The sequence below is a fragment of the Castor canadensis genome, chromosome 18, assembly GCF_047511655.1.
Source record: "Castor canadensis chromosome 18, mCasCan1.hap1v2, whole genome shotgun sequence".
NCBI lineage: Eukaryota > Metazoa > Chordata > Mammalia > Rodentia > Castoridae > Castor > Castor canadensis.
The window spans coordinates 4,359,098-4,375,924 of NC_133403.1; the positions used below are offsets into that span (position 1 = coordinate 4,359,098).

A 16,827-nucleotide genomic window follows, 5' to 3' on the forward strand; every position below is an offset into this window, starting at 1 on the left:
CCCAACCTCTTCCTTCCTTCCTTCCTTCCTTCCTTCACTATTTGTCTGGGCTGGCCTTGTATCTCCATCCTCCTAATCTCAGCCTCCCAGGTAGCTAGAATTATAGATATGAACCACCAGTGTCCAACTTTTCTTTTTTTTTTTAATTTTAGTTTTTTATTCAGGGCCAAGAATCACCAGTATACCTTTTTTGGTGGTACTGGAATTTGAACTTGCTAGGCAGGCACTCTCTACCACTTGAGCCACACCACCCGTCCCCACTTTTTCATTTTACAAATAAGGATCAGAGAGGGTGACCAGAAGTCATTCAGGTGAATCGGTACCAGAGCTAGGATTAGAATCCAGATCTGATGCCAGTGGCAACACTCTTTTCACTAGTCTTCTGATCCCACTATCCTTTCTGGGAACACCCTCTCCAGTGTCTTCCTACCATGGTATTGAAGTGACAGTGTCCAAGTGGTGCTAAATCCCTTTTTTCTTTACATATTAAAAAACCCCCCACAGGGCTTAAACTGAATTTTTTTTTTTTGAAAATTTTGGTAATACTAGGGGTTTCACCCAGGGCCTTATGCTTATTTTGAGCCACACTGCCAGTTCTTTTTGTATTGGTTATTTTTGAGGTAAGGTCTCACTTTATTCTGGGCTGGCCTGGATACAGTGCTCCTATTTGTGCTTCCCAACATATCTGGGGATGACAATATGCATGCCACTGTACCCAGCCCTTGGTTGAGATTGTGTCTTGAGAACTTTTTTGCCTAGGGTGGCCTAGAACCAATACTTCTCTGAATCTCTGCCTCCCAAGTACGTAGGATTTTTTTGGGGGGGAGCCAGCACTGGGATTTGAACTCAGGGCTTCTCATTTGCTAGGTAGGCCCTCTACTGATTGAGCCTCACCTCCCACCTAAAGTTCATTGACTGTTTCAACGTCTTTAAATCATTTTGGCACATTTTGAGCATCCTTCACTTGAATACACCCCAGTGGTCCCACTCTAATCTCTGGACAGCTGTGACAGATTGGAAAGTCAGACCGACACCCTGGGGCTATTTCTTCTCCCGTTTCTTCTGCTATGTTCTCTGCTTCTGAGGTCTGTTGTTCATCTTATTATTTCCATTAAAGGAAACCAGTAAAGAGTCTTCAAGGTGTGTCCTGGAGGAGAGAGGACCCTGCAGGAGTCCAGAAAGACTTGAGCTGTCATGTTTTCCATGGTTCTGCCTAGCACACAAGGGTGTCTAACAAGTGCACATTGGTTGACTGGGTAAAGCCTAAGGCCCTGCTTCCTAAAGGATGAAATCCAATACAGATGCAATCTGAGCATGTACCCATGTTCCCTCTGTGGCAGACACATTTGTTAAGTGCTTGAAATGTCACCTTCAGAAGTTAACTCTTTTGGACCAGTGATGTCTTTTACCCTCAGTGGTCACCTATGAAAACACAAACACCACTGGCAGGGCCAACCCACCATCATCCATGAACATTTTCAGGAAGATTAGCAATTGTGTGCAAAGAGAAAGCCAGTGACAAAGACAGGAAAGAGGAAGAGGACCAGAGGTCAGGGGCAGAGGTACTGTTCCCATTTTGGGCTAGAGCACTGGACCTAGGATTGAGCCCCAGCTAGACCAGGAATTAGTTGCAGGCTCAGAGCCAGCAATTCCAGAGGAGCCAAGAAAGGAATTGGTTCCCTTCTAAACCCGACTGTAAAGAGAGCCTGCGCTTTTTAGCCTGGCATTGTTTTTCTTTTTGAAGGGACTTGAGTTTGAACTCAGGGCTTCATGGTTACAAAGCAGGTGCTCTACTGCTTGGGCCACACCTCCAGTCCATTTTGCTTTGGTTATTTTGGAGATGGGGTCTTGAGAACTATTTGCCTAGGCTATCCTCGAACCATGATCCTCCCAATCTCAGCCTCCCAAGGAGCTGGGATTACAGAAGTGAGCCACTGGCACCTGGCTTTTGAGATCCTGCATTCTGTCTCACTTTAGACAGTTTCACCTGCTAGCACTGTTTCTCCTTCCTCCTTCCCCACACTGGGAGCGGTTCCACCTCTAGACCACTGACCCATGTCCTTGTGGTCCGAGGTCTCACTCCCTTTTCTGTAAGAAAACTTCACTCTTTCTTCCAGAGTTGCTAATATGCTGCCCTCTGTGAAGATTTTCCTGTGGCACTCACCAGATGGTCTTTTATGTAATAGTATAAACCCTTTGTATTCTTTTGACATTTAAAATTTTTTTGATAACAGCCATGTTGAGACATGACAACTCACATGCCACATAATACTTTTTTTTTTTTCAGTGCTGGGGATTAAACTCAGGGCCTCATACATGCTAGGCAAATGTTGTACCGCTCGAACCATGTCCCCAGCTGTTTTGTTTTTGTTTTGTTTTTGAGACAGGTTCTTGCTAACTTTGCCCTAGGTTGGCCTCAAACCTCCTGCATCTGCCTCCCGAGTAGCTGAGATTACAGGTGTGAGTTACCACACTTGACCCTATACAGTATTTTTTTAAAGGTATGATATCTGATTAGGCTCTCAATATGCTTTTAAGAAAGTACACCACACTTAACCCTATAAGGTATTTTTTAAAAAGTATGATATTTAATTAGGCTCTCAATGTGCTTGTAAGAAAGTCATAGCAAATTCCGTTTCTCTGTGTTTAACACAAAAGCAAACAGATCCATGTGGAGTGACTTGCTTGAAGCCATACTGTAAGCTAATTGCAGAAGTAGTTGTAGCACGAGTTCTTTAAGCCTTCTGAGCCTCAGTTTCCCTGTGTGTCACATGGAAGTCCCTGCCTCCTGGATCTGAATGTATTGGGGCTGCAGGGGAATAAGGGATGTGAAAATGGTTCAGAAAGCTGAATGGGTACAACAAAACGCCAGTGTGTGAGGAGGTGTGTCCTTTTGGTTGACAAGTTTCACTCTTCTAGTTTTCTATTAAACTTTTTACCCTTTCTTTCACAGGCTATGTTTTCTACCAACCGTGGAACTGTTGGAGGTTTCTTCTTGGCAGGCCGAAGTATGGTGTGGTGGCCGGTAAGTTTTCTCTGAATTATTTTCTTCCTTCCTTCCTTCCCTCTCTCCCTTCTTCCCTTCTTCCCTCCCTCCTTCTCTCCTTCCTTCTCTCCCTCCCTCCCTTCAGCCCTTTCTCTCTTCCTTCCTTCTCTTGAGCCACACCTCCAGTCCATTTTGCTCTGGTTATTTTGGAGATGGGGCCTCACAAACTTATTTCCCAGGCCATTTTCTTCTTGGCTTTGGGTGTGGTGGCTTTTCCTTTTTTACCTAGATCCTTGATAATGGATCTTATGCTCACTAGGTCTTCCGAGCATTCTTAATCTCTTTTGTTAAGGGAATAGCTTTTAAGAAATAATAAAAATGCTTGGAATTTGTCAGGGAAAAGACTGTACAAGGTGACAACTGTGGAGAAACAAAAAGAACACAGAGACTGAAGCGACCTTGGAGAAATCTGAGCCTCCACTTCTGTACCTATAAAATGGAATTGGTAATGTGCTCCTTCCAGAGGTGTTAGTAGAAGCCAAGATCTCTTACGAGGTGGAAAGTCAAGGAGTGGCAGCTCCTTTTTTGCTACCTCTTTCTCACAAAATAGAGATTTTATTTATCCTACCTCCTCTGGAGCTTTCTACAGTGCCTATATGCAGGAGGCCCTCGATAAATACTGAATGGACCAAGGAGGAACCCCTTCCTGTTTCCAGTTGCAGCTTTTCTGTGGATGAGGTTTTCTTATCTTTTTGGTGGATTTTATATTTTGTATATTTAGGACATTTTTTCTTGGATGGGGATGTAACTCAGTTAGTAGAGTGCTTGTCTAGCATGCGGGAGGCCTGGGATTTAATATGCACACACACACACACACACACACACACACACACACACAGAGGAAAGATGTTTTCTCTGATATGTGTACCTAGGTGCACAGGTAAGACGTTCCTTCTTTCATATTAGTACAGGGCTCTGGCTCTTTTATCAGTTCAGTCCAATGTCTATTTTGATCCAAAGTTATCACTGTAGTGACTGGTTGAATAAGCTAGCCAACCTATAAAAACCTTTGGGCTTAAGATACAAGTGAGATGAATGAGTGAAGGATGGAGACAAGGACAGAGACATACAAGAGAAGAGAGTGACGGTGGTGAATGGGATGGAGGAAGAGAGGTAAGAAAACAAAGGCTGTCACTGTCACGATATTTATAGCCCAGAGAGAACTGACTAGGATATCATGCCTTATCCTGCACTGGGTCTGTTGATCAACCCTTTGGGGATAAAGCTTAAGAACTAGCATTTTCACAGTTGCGTCGGCTATCTCCAAGGGCATTCCTACTTAAATTTTGTTTGACAAGAAAAAATTGTATATATTTACAGGGTAAACCATGATGTATTGATATATATGAATGTGTACGTTGAGCAGTGATTAGAATTAGGCTTCTATACATACATATATGTTTATATATGCTTGTACCTTTTTAAAAAGCATTTTTGTGGCATGGGGTGATTCATTGTGACATTTCTGAATACACTCACATTGTGCATTGGCCAGGTTCGCCCCCACCATCTGTGTCCTTCGTCCCCTCCCTCCTCTACTCAAAACAATTGCAAAAGGTTTCATGGTTCTATTTCATATAAGTATATAATATACATCGACCATATTCACCGTCCTTTATCCCCTCCGTCCACCTTCCCCCTCCTCCCAGTACTCACCCTTATTTTACAGTCCTGTTCTTCGTTTTTTAAGTCGGTGTCAGTATTCTTAATCACCCACTGGTGATTTTTGGTAAGAGCATCTAAAGATCTCATTGCTTAGCAACTTTCAGGTATAAAATACAACATTATTACTGTGGTCACCATGCTGGAGAGTTGACCTCTGGGATTTATTTAACCTAACTAAAACTTTGTACCCTTTAACAAGCATCTTCCTATCCACCCTTCACTTCTTTTCCCAACAGATCCTGACACCTAGTTTTATAGTCTACTGTTGATCTTCATCTGTATCCAGGAAAATGTCTCTTAGACATATGCTATTTTGACTTTTTTCGATTCTACATGTAAATAGGACCATAAAATCATTTATATTTTATTCTTAAGGTGGCCCAGAATACTGGGTAGATGCTGATTTTTGTGGTGAGTCCCTCAAGGTGGTCTGTCTTTACACCTTGATGGGTAGAGGCACATATATTCAGATGCCTCCTTTCAGTTCTGTCATGCTCCAAAAAGCAGGCATTAAAGAGTCACCTCTGATCTCAAACCTCAAGGCAAGGATGGGGTGGTCCCTCTACAGCTGTGCTGTCTTGACATGGTAGCCACTAGTCACATTGACTATTTAAGAGTAAAATAAAAAAATGTCACATAACCACATTTCTTTTGTACTGGGGTTTGAACTCAGGGCCTCATGCTTGCTGGGCAGGCGCTCTACCACTTGAGCCACTCTACCAGCCCAGTAAGCACATTTCAAGTTCTTAAGAGCCATGTGTGGACAGTGGCCACCAGGTTGGAGAGTGCAGACCTTTAACATCTCCATCATCATAGAAAGTTCTATTGGACAGGGCCACCCTACGGGTTTCAGATGCAAAGTTGCATGAAATCTCCATGGACTTGAGATTCTCCAAATTTGAGAGCCAAACAGGACCTTGAAATTTGATTATTTTGAAAGCAGTGCATCCCCTACCCCATCTAATGCCTCAGTGCCTCCTCTAGCAAGACTTCCAAGTGCTCATGTGGCTTCAGTTTGCACCCAGCCTCCCACCTCTTTCCCACCCCATGACAAGAAACTCACTACCTTCAGAATAAGCCATTGCACTTTTAGATAGCTATGTTTCTTTCTAGTGGCTGTAGTCAAGATGAAATTATAACTCTTTAGGAAAACTTTTAGGGCTGATTTATTGGGAGTGAAGTCTCAGCTTCCAGAAATCTGTAGGTCTTGGTGAAGCCAATGAAGGAGGAAGCATGGGAGCAGAATCACTCAGGAGTTTTGCATGTTAGCCAGGTCTGGGAACACATTACATCTTGACCAGCAATGATGTCTTCCTTCCTGGTAGTGCCTGAGTCTGGCTTTGGGCTGAGGATTGGTTGATGAGAAGGATTAGCTCTACCCAAGCATGTAGGGTTCAGTGGTTTATGTGGGGTTTCCCATGGGTGTTGTTTTCCTTATGTCCATTCAGGATTAGAGTATTCTAACCTACATAGAAACATGGCATTATTCTTCTTTTGTGCAGGAGTCACTGCTTCCTTGTTGAGGCTGAAATTTGATTTTCGTTCCCCCAATGATAGTTTACATCTAAGGCTTTGTGAGATTACATAAGTGATTTCAAAAGTTGTCCACAAATCAGAATCACAAGAGATAATGCAGATACAGCACTCAACATTGAGCCCACCAGTGGCTACCAAGTGGGACTACTAGGAAATGGAAGGAAGGCCACGAGTGCAAAGACGACTTTCCTGATTGACATCTGTCTAGTGCTCAGTGCAGTGAATGGAAACTAGAGTCTACCTGGAGCTATTGCTGCTGATTCCCTTTAATTTAACTTTCAGGTTGATCGTGTGACTCAACAAACTCATTTACACATGTATTCATTTATACCACTGCAAATCATTAATTCCAGGTACATACTCACCACATTTTAAAAAGAATGGATGAGGGACTGGAAGGACGGATCAAGGGGTAGAGTGTCTGCTTTGCAAGCATGAAGCCTTGAGTTCAAATCCCAGTCCCACCACAAACAAAACAAAACAAAACAAAACAAAACAAAAAGAATGAATGATTTGCAGTGGTATAAAAATATAAATGTATAAATATATACATAAATCATGTCAAATTATTCACCTGGGTTGCGTCAGTGCCTCATTTTCTTTATGCTACATGCTATATCTTAATATTAGTTGGTTTGTATTCTAAGTAATGATTTTTAGGCTGTTTGTACAACATTTGGGCTCTACAGAAATGCTTTGGAGATTGTCCTCCTCTCCACTCCCCAATAAGTCAACTTTATTTACTTTATTTATTTATTGCAGTGTTGGGGATCAAATCCAGGGTCTCATACATGCTAAGCAAGCATTCTACCATGTGAGCTCCATCCCAGTCTCAGTTTTTATTTATTTGATATAAGGGGACTCTGGCCAACATTTCATTTGTTGACAAGGTTCTGCTGACTCAACAAAGTTTGAAAGACTGCAAGTTTAGAAGAAAAATAAGCACAGTGATTTCCATTCTAAAACTTAGAATCTAGAATGGTTTACAAACACCATAACAATTCATATCCATAAGAAGGAATTAAAAGAAACATGTCCAGGCAAGAGAAAAAATATATAGCGGGACTGGGACTTGAACTCAGAGCTTCACACTTGCAAAGCAGGTGCCCTACTGCTTGAGCCACTCCTCCAGTTTGTTTTGCTCTGGTTATTTTGGAGATGAGGTCTCTAGAACTATTTGGCAGGGCTGGTCTTAAAATGAAATCTTACTGATCGATGGCTCCCAAGTAGCTGAGATTACAGGAGTGAGACACTGTACCCAGCAGTATACTTCTAAAAGCTTTCTCTCCAAAAATGAAAAATATTTTCAATAGTATCAAAGCTATACTCGATTTTTCTTGAAACAAAATGCAGTCAGTTCAAGTCTGACATTGATCCATAAAGTCCATATCCAGAATAACGAATTCTCAAATGTGTTGGCCCAAGGAGTCCCTCCCAGAGCCAGTGACTCTCCAGAGCTAACGTCTCTTTTAATGTTAGCTCTGCTTTAGCAGAGACCATCCAGTGAGGCTCTTCCTCCCTCCTCTGTCTTTAGCCCAGTTGCTTTCAATATAGGAGAGGTGGGAAGCCAGAGAAGCTTTCAGAAGTCTTGGGGGACTTGGAAAATGGAGGACTTGTGATGACCTTGGTTTGAGACCTGAGAAGAAAGGTCTTGGATGTCACCTGCAAGAAAAGCAGTGAAATCAGAGCTCATGACATCCGAATGGAGATTCCACAGGGAGAGGCTGGTTCCCTGAATTCTTGGGGCTTAAGGGGACTTTGGAAAGAGGGGTTATGATGCATTGTAGGTGAAAATCCAGGAACTCTAGAAAAAGACCCTGTTCCTAAAAAGTTAGTAAGTTCTGGAGAGGGAAATAGTTAGTTCCTTGAACAGAAGTGAGGGACAATCACAGGGGTGGAGCCAAGGATTCTGGAGCTGAAATTATAGGAGCCAGGAGCCTGTGGCATACCAACCCTGTCGGCTGAGTAACACGAAACTATAAAGGGGTGCTTACGTAATCGTGGATGGGTTGGTAGCTCAGGATTCCCTTTTCTGTGGCATTGTGGTTTGGCATCTTTAACTAACAGCTGCCTGTGTGTTATGCTAGGATGACTATTTCAGGGATGTGGGAAAATGGAGAGTAGAAAGGCCAGGAAGCTCTTGGGCTGAGCTTCAAAGGGAAATCCCCCACTCTTTTGCTACAAGCAACAGAAATTACTGAGAAAAAGGCCCCAGCTACACAGTCTGGAGGAGGGCTGTTGTTTTGGAGAGGAGGTTGCCCACATTTTTGCATAGGCAGAGCTGACTCCATGGGAGTCATACCTGTCATTGGGTACAACAGGGCTGAGCTAACCCTTCGATAACCCCCTTTGGCCTGGAAACAAGTGTTCCGAAGGGCAAGGAATGGGAACCACACAAGGAGCCAAAGGATTTGACTTGGCCTACTTTGTGACATTGAGTGATTCATTACCCGCTCTGAATCTTAGAATTGCCTCTGAATTGTGAGTCGGTCAGATGAGGGAGCTCAAAGACTCTTTCAGAACTAAAATTCTAAGAGCCTACTCCACAGAGGAAGGAGCAAGCACAAGGTATGAGTATGGGAACACTAATCGAAAGTCCTTCAATAAGGACCTTCAAGAAGTAATGAACCAGGTGTGGTTGTGCACATCTATAATCTCAGCCCTGGGGAGCCTGAAGCAGGAGGACTGAGAGTTTGAGGCCAGCCTGGGCTAAACGGTGAGCCCCTGTCTCAAAATGAAACAAAGAAGAACAAAACGACACCAAAAAATTCCCCCAAATTATGTCTTTCAGCCAGGATCTGTTTCTTTCCCTTATAATTAGAGAATTACCAGAAAGCCACATATCAGTGTTTTAAGGCAAGGACTGATGGGCTTTCTGGAAAAGGCCAAGTAGTAAATACTTTCATCTCTATCATGACTACTCAACTCTGCTGATACACCATGAAAACACCCACAGAAAATGCAGAAATGAATAAGTATGGCTGTGTTCCATGTGTTCCAATAAAACTTTATTACAAAAACAGGCAGAGGGCCAGATTTGTTGTTTTGAGGACGCATGCACAATCTTAGTGCCTGCTAGTCAACTTGCGGTTTTATCTCTTGTTCTTTTCTTCAATTGGAACCTTTTGAAAGATTGTCATATCACTTACCTGATGAAAGCCTCTGTGATCTAGCTTGGTCAGTACAGTAAGGATGGTGACTAACTCCATGGGTTGCCCAAGTACACACAAAGATAAGGGCAGAGCTAGGATTCCCTCTGTTCTTCTGGTAATTTAGATCTTTTTCTGCTTGTCCTTTGAGATAGCAATTCATGAGGTTAATAGATATGGTCTAAAGGTTAGACTAGAAACCATGATCATTTTTCACTTAAGGATGATCAGAGACCCAGATGGAAATTAGCCCTGAAGGAGGAGGGCAGCTTCACAAACTTTGAAAACTCTCTTTAAGTCTCTAAAACCTAACATTCAAATCAAAGTGCAGCCTCATATCTTGTCACCAGAGAGCCCAAAAAAGGTATCCTGGAAGAACCTGGTAGACATAAGACAACTCATGAATTAGAATGGGAGACAGGGGACTAGGCAGATGGATGCAGGAGAGGCAGAAAAGATACCAAGGAGCAAGCCCTAGGAAGGAGTAAGAATTTATCCTTTATTTATTTGATGAGGACCGATCTTATACTTAAAAAAATTTCTTTTGCAGTACCGAGGTTTGAACTCAGCATCTTGTACTTGCTCTGCAAGCACTCTATAACTTGAGCCACGCCTCCAGCCCTTTTTGCTTTAGTTTATTTTTTTCTGATCAGTCTCAAATCTTTGCTAGGGCCAGCCTTTGATGATGATCCTCTTACTTAAGACTCCCGTGAAGCTGGGATTATAGACATGTGCTGGGATTATAGACATGTACCACCACACTCGACTCATAATTAAAAAAAATCTCTTACAGTATGTACTCCAATTCCTTGTACTGCAAGAAAGCACTTGATAAATACAGGCTGGATTAAAGAAAAAGGAGGCAGGAGAGTCTCCACACCTTCATGCTGGATCCCCCTTGGTGATGTCACCTGAGACCTCAGTGCTGGGTGCAGGGTCCATGTCAGGACCTTTCTACCACAGTGCTCCAAATATCTGTCCTTGTGCACAGAGAAAAATTTTTGTTGCTTTAAAATTTTTTTTTTTTTTTTTTACTGGTAGTAAAACCAGAAAGGCAAGTCGAGCCCTAATTACTACCTAAATTTAGCCCACACTGGGTGTCTTGGTAAAGTTTGGTGTGGTCATGTCTCCTCAATATCTCAGGCCATTTGGATTTTCTCAGTTTGACTCAAGTGTTTACAAACCTGGCAGATCCCAAAAATACGTATCTCCCTTTCAGTGAGTTTTTGGCTCATCGTGCCAGTTCTGGCCTTTCTCTTGAATAACCTGGTTCCTGTCTTCTCTTCCTCCATTTCTTCCTTTTCCTCCTCTTTTTGCTTCTTCTCAGTTTCTTCTTCTACCATACCAACTATTTCCTGTCTTCCTCTTTGTTTTGTTTTGTTTTCATTTGGCAGTCCTGGGATTTGAACTCAGGGCCTTGTGGTTGCTAGGTGCTCTAACATTTGAACCATTCTTCTAGCCCTTTTTTGGTTTAGTTATTTTTAAGTTAGGGTCTCACTTTTTGCCCAGGGCTGACCTCACTGTGATCCTCTTACCTATGACCTCCAGTGTAGCTAGGGTGACAGATGTGTGCCACCATGTGGGGGCTTATTGATTGAAAGGGAATCTCGCTAACTTTTTAAACCTTTAGCCACAATCCTCCTGATCTCTGCCTCCTGAATAGCTGGGATTGCAGATATAAGCCACTGAGCCCGGCCTCTTGTCTTTTTCTTGCTTGTTCTTATTTTCTTTTATCTTCTTCACTTACTTCTCCTTCCCCTTCTCTTCTTCTTCTTCATCCTGCTCTTCCCCTTTCCCTCTCCCTGCCATGCTCCATTTTTTTGAGGTGCTGGGATTTGAACTCAGGGCCTGTACTTTGAGCCATTCCACCAGCCCTTTTTTTGTGATGGTTTTTTTTTTTTTTGAGATAGTGTCTTGTGTACTATTCATCCAGACTGGCTTCGAACCTCGATCTTCCTAATCTTTGCCTCCTGAGTAGCTAGGATTACCACTGATGCTCTGCTTATCTTCCATATTTTTTTGGCTGGAGCCATTTTCTTCTTACCATAGTCACCTCTGAGGAGCACCTTCCTTTATCTTCTCCTCCTCCTTCTCCTTCTTGAGACAGGGTCTTGCTGTGGAGCCCAAGCTCTGCACAAACTCAAAATCCTTCTGTCTCAGCCTCCTGAGTTCTGGGGTTACAGGTGTGCTCTACCATATCTAGTTCTGGACCTTCTTTGGTTAATGCATAGCCACTCCCTACCCCATGTATTCTTTGTGTTCCTAGGCATCAATTGACCAGTGTGTAGCCGGGTTTCTGTAAGTCATCTAGTTAGTATCTAAGCTCCTGGCTTCTCTTTTCCCACTGGCTGCTCTCCTAGTATTTCTTAACAGATTAGCACTTCCGTGGACAGAGAAAGCAAAAGGTAAATTGCAATCACCATTTCCAGTTGGTTGAAGAGAGCTGAAACTATTGGCTAAGATGACGCCTTTGGATTATTCACATTAGATATCTATCTGGGTATGGCTTGTCCACCATTGGTATGTGGGGTATGCCAAAGTGAGTCAGCTGCAGCCATATGGATCCTTTTTTGGGTAAACTTTATATTAGGGAGGTAATTTATGATTAAGAGCATAGACTGTGGAGCTGGTCTCCTTGGTTTGAAGCCCAGCTCCATGTATTCCCACCTGTGTGGCCTTGGGTGAGTTCCTCTGTCCCTTGTTTCTTCAATTGAAAAATAGAGACTAAAATAAGAGTTATTTGGGAGATTAAATTAGTTAGTACTTATAAATATATTGAGACAATATATAGCTAGAACTACTTAAGGGTTGGCTGCCATCATCTTCATATTTTTTTAGATAGGGTCTTGTCAAATAACCCAGGCTGGCCTTGAACTTGCAATTCTCCTGCCTCAGCTTCCTAAGTGCTGATAGATATGCACCACCAAGCCTGGCTTACTGCCATTGTTTTGAATCTCTTCTCCAGGTCTTCCTCTGATAGCTGTGAATCCAGTCATCCATCCATTTGCTTATTCATCCATTTCCATATTGTTGTTCTCTTATTCTATAGTTACGTGTTGATTCCACACTACGTGCCAGATTCTGTGATGGGTGCTCCTACACGTCCATATTTGTCACTCACGGTTTTACAAAATACATGTAAAATTAGGAATAATGATTAAGTGTTCAGAAGGAAATGGATTTGGGTTAAGGGTGGATATGTGGGAAGAGGGGTCTTCCTTAACCTACTATGGCAGGTCAGTGAGGACCTTCCTGAGATTTGGGCACTTAGATTAAGACCTGAAAGACCAGAAAGAACCGGTCAGAAATGAGAACTGTTTAAGATATGGATATTCTAGTTACCCTGGTCTGATTGTCAGAGGAGATGGGTGACAAGTTCTTAGTCTCGTCAAAGAAAGCATTTCAAGGGTGAACACACTTAACAGAGTATATTCATTTAAGCCTAGATTTTATTAAAGCAGAAGCAAACACAAAGTGATAATACACCTGCAGAAGAAACTAGTGGTAGACAGTTTGACCAAGAAGTTAAGTGCCTCAACTACTCAGTCTTAGGCACTTTTATGGACAGAGCTTAACGATCATGTTAAGAATATGTACAGAATTGTGGAGTTTTCCGAGAAAAGGGAGGTCATTTCTAAGAGGAATGAGGTTTACCTAATAAGGTGTTCTCAGAGTCAACATGGTGGTTTGAGGGCAGGTGTGTGCATGAACCTAGACTGTAATGAGATATAAATGAGACCTCTGGCTAACCTCTACTGTTGGGATTGTCCCTGTTGGGGTCATTGCTGGGGACTGTTAGCTGCTATATGGAGAGGTGGCCTTAATCAAAGTCAGCAGTTTCATCAGAACAAGGGCGGATCAGGATGCTTGGCGAAATGTACCAGGTATAGTGCTGCACCTGTTCCCTGGCTTCTTCTTGTGATTATTATCCTTTACCCCTGTGACGATCACCACGATTATTTTCATGTATGGACTATCACATTGTAACCCATAAGTATGTAGAATTATTATGCCAATGACACAGAAGAATGGAAAAGGAGGAGCCAGCCATGTGAGGATTGTGGGAAGGGGAGGGGAGATATATAATTTAAGCAAACCTCCCCAGAACTGTCAAAGGCCCTGAGGTAGGAAGGAGCTTGAGGTGTTTGAAGAACTAAAAAGGACCTGCATGGAAGGGAGATATAGCACCTTTAGACTAGGCCCTTTCAGCAAAAGGCGCTGGGTTGATGATTGCAAAGACAGGCCCACCTAGATTGGTGGGAGGATTGGTCTCCAGTCTCCTTGACCTCTACCTACCATAAAAAGACCTAACCTGCTTTTTGTTCCAAAAACTACTGGGAAAATACCAGTTTTGGCAGTAGTTTCCTGGTTTCATATCCCTTTGGTTCTTTGGGCAGGGAGAGATAATATGGGAAGGTAATAACTAAAAGACAACCATTGTCTCTGGGGACATGAATTGACATAGAGTAAATAAAGATTATGATGACTCTGGAGCAAAGCTGTGTCTAAATATTTACCAGAGTCTAAGAAATAAAATATTCTGACTATTTGAGCTCCACCTCATTTCTGTTCCAATCCAGGAAGTGTGATCCCTGAGAGATGGCAAGGATCAAAGGTTAAACCTTCCCAAACTTCCCCTGTTGAAAAGAAAGGGGAAAGAGATGCTAACCCAGATTAAAGGCTAGTGCCTGAGAGGGTGAGGGAGGAATAAATCATGGAATAAAATGTGATATAGCTCACTATATGCTATTCCTGAGTTCATTATGAGATGGTAGTGAATGGTCTTACTCCATTGCACCCCTTCAGGGAAATTCAGGAGAGCATATCCTGGAAGAAGGAGGAAGTTAATGTGATGCTGAGGTCTTTCTCTGTGGTTCCTGGATTTCAGCCATCTTTCTTTGGGAACTTGGGCAAATCATTCCATTCCTCTGATCCTTAATCTTACCTGTAAAATAAAGAAGAGACTACTACCAACCTTACACAACTATTGTGGGCATTGAACACTTCGAGACACTGTAAAAGTTAGTCTTCCTCTTTCTCTTTCTTATTCTCTCAGGGTAGGGCACTCCAGGTGTGGTACCCAGACCAGCAGCACCTCATTGGGCTCTTGTTAAAAGCACAAATTTTCTTGCCCTAACCTACACCTGCTATATCAGAAACGAGAAGAGAGGAAGCCCAGCAATCTGTTTTAATAAATCTTCCAGAGGATTCTGATTAGGGTTGCCAGATTTAGTAAATAAAAATATAGGATGCTCAGTTAAATCTGAATTTTATACAAATAAGGAACATATGTGTAATATAAGTATATCCTAAATATTGCATGGGGCATACTTGTACTAAAAATTAATACAAATTTAACCACGTATCTCATTTTCTGATGCGTTCTCAAGTTTGAGCATCACTCTTGGGAGGATAGATCAATGAAGGTGTCTAGCACATCCCAGAGAAGGGGTGGAGAGGTGGCCCTGGCTTCTCTTGATGTCCCTTAAAGGGGACCACATAGGAACCAGGGGACCATCTCCAGAGTTCTGGAAATTCTGGGCCTATTAACAAAGGAAACAGTTTCCTGAAATCAGCTGAGAACATTTTCCGTTTGAGCTATGTGACTATCTTTCCCTCAAAGAGAAAATGACAACTCTGTTTCTTTCTGGCAGTTCAGGGTTCGCTATAAAAACTCAGGCTGTGTAAAAGCTTTATCAATATTTCTTCAGAATAGCATGCCTTTGTGGGGCAACACTTTGCTAAAGGCTTCTCACATGTCACTCCATTTGAACTCATTAACACAGGGCTGGTGGAGTGGCTCGAGTGGTAGAGTGCCTGTCTAGCAATCACAAGGTCCTGAGTTCAAACCCTAGTGACTGCAAAACCAAGCAACAACCAAGCAACCAAAGAAACACCCCACTAAACCCAGTAGCACCCTTGTGGGGTGGTTAAGAGGGATTTTTATCCTTGGTTTAATGTGGAGGAAACTGAGACTCAGAGCAGTGAAATGACTGGTTCAAGCTCACAGTTTGTTAGAGCGGATCCCAGATGAGAACCAGGTGGGGAGACTCCCAGTGTACTCAGGAGGAGAGGAAGAAAGAGATATCTGTGCCATTTAATTGTACTTTTAAGCATTGATACAGGGTACTTTGTAAAAATTATATTTTGATAATTTTTAATTGACATGGAAGCATTGTACAGATTGATGGGGTATAGTGTGAATTTCAATATACACATACATGCAATGCGTAATGATCAGATCAGGGTAACTAGACTACTCATCGCTTTTGACATTTATTATTTCTTTATGCTGGGAGCATTCAAAATCTTCTCTACTACTACTTTGAAATCTTCAGGTACTTCTTCAGGTACATTGACAGGCTTTGATGGTGATGCTAGGAAGACACTCATGGGACCTTGTCTTTTTCCTTGCATAATTCTTGACCCTTGAGTTAGTGGTCCTGCTTGTGTGTCACTTTCCTGAAGGTGTGGAAATAAAGATAAAGGTAATATATAAGGTGGAACCACTTTCTTCCTCTGGGCTATAATTTTGTTTTCACTTGAAAATAACAAGGTTGACCTTAGTAATTTCCAAGGTAATTCCAGCCCTAACATCAGATGAGCTGGACCAAGATGTCTGTTTTCTCTTTCACGTCACATAAGATGTAATTGTAGCTACATCCTGTAACTACAATGCATTCGGTGACATTTTCATGTCTTTTTCTAACACAGACACATAACTTAGCCTGCCTGCTTTGTCTCAATTGTCAGGCTCTGCCAGTGAGTCCGAGAGAGCTCTGGAAATTGTTCTTTAGTGTCCAGGGTTTTAAAGAAATGTGGTCTGATTTTTCATCATGAAAAAAAATTGGAAAAGTATAACAAAAGTAAAAAATGCACTCATCTTATCTTCCAAAGATAGCCTCTGTTAAATCTGAATATATTTCCATCAATTTATGTATACACATGCACACATATGAACGTATGTTCATTTAAACATTTTGAGGATCATATGGTGTACAGGTTTGTATGATATTTTTTAATTTGACATTTTTACCGTGAACGTATCTCCCCACAGCATAGCAAATTCTACGAAACTATCATTTTAGTAATAATTTTTTTGGGTGTGATTGTGATTTGAACTCAGGGCTTTGCACTTGCTAAGCACTCCACTGCTTGAGCCACACCGCCAGTAGCTAGGATTATAGGTGTGAGCCACTGGTGCCCAGCCCATTTAAAAAATAATTTTAATAGCTGCATAGCATTCCTTCACAAGTATGTGCCTTAATTTATGCAATAATATTCCTATTGTTGGAGACTTCCATTGTTTCTAAGTTTCCTGTATTATAAATAGTGTGGAAATAAACATAGTAAGGAAATCCTTCTATATAACTCTTTGTATTCCTAATAATTTGCTTAAGACAGAATAAAAAAAAAAGGATCAGATAGTGG

General features: G+C 42.0%; 1 protein-coding gene across 1 annotated transcript in view; it reads left to right on the forward strand.

The window, feature by feature from the left end:
• The window catches only part of Slc5a1 (solute carrier family 5 member 1), a 67,126-nt gene that overhangs the window by 3,899 nt on the left and 46,400 nt on the right, over positions 1-16,827 (forward strand). The window contains exon 2 of the mRNA XM_074061379.1: positions 2,954-3,025. Within this exon, the coding sequence (XP_073917480.1) occupies positions 2,954-3,025 (72 nt within the window). The remainder of the gene's footprint in view (positions 1-2,953; positions 3,026-16,827) is intronic.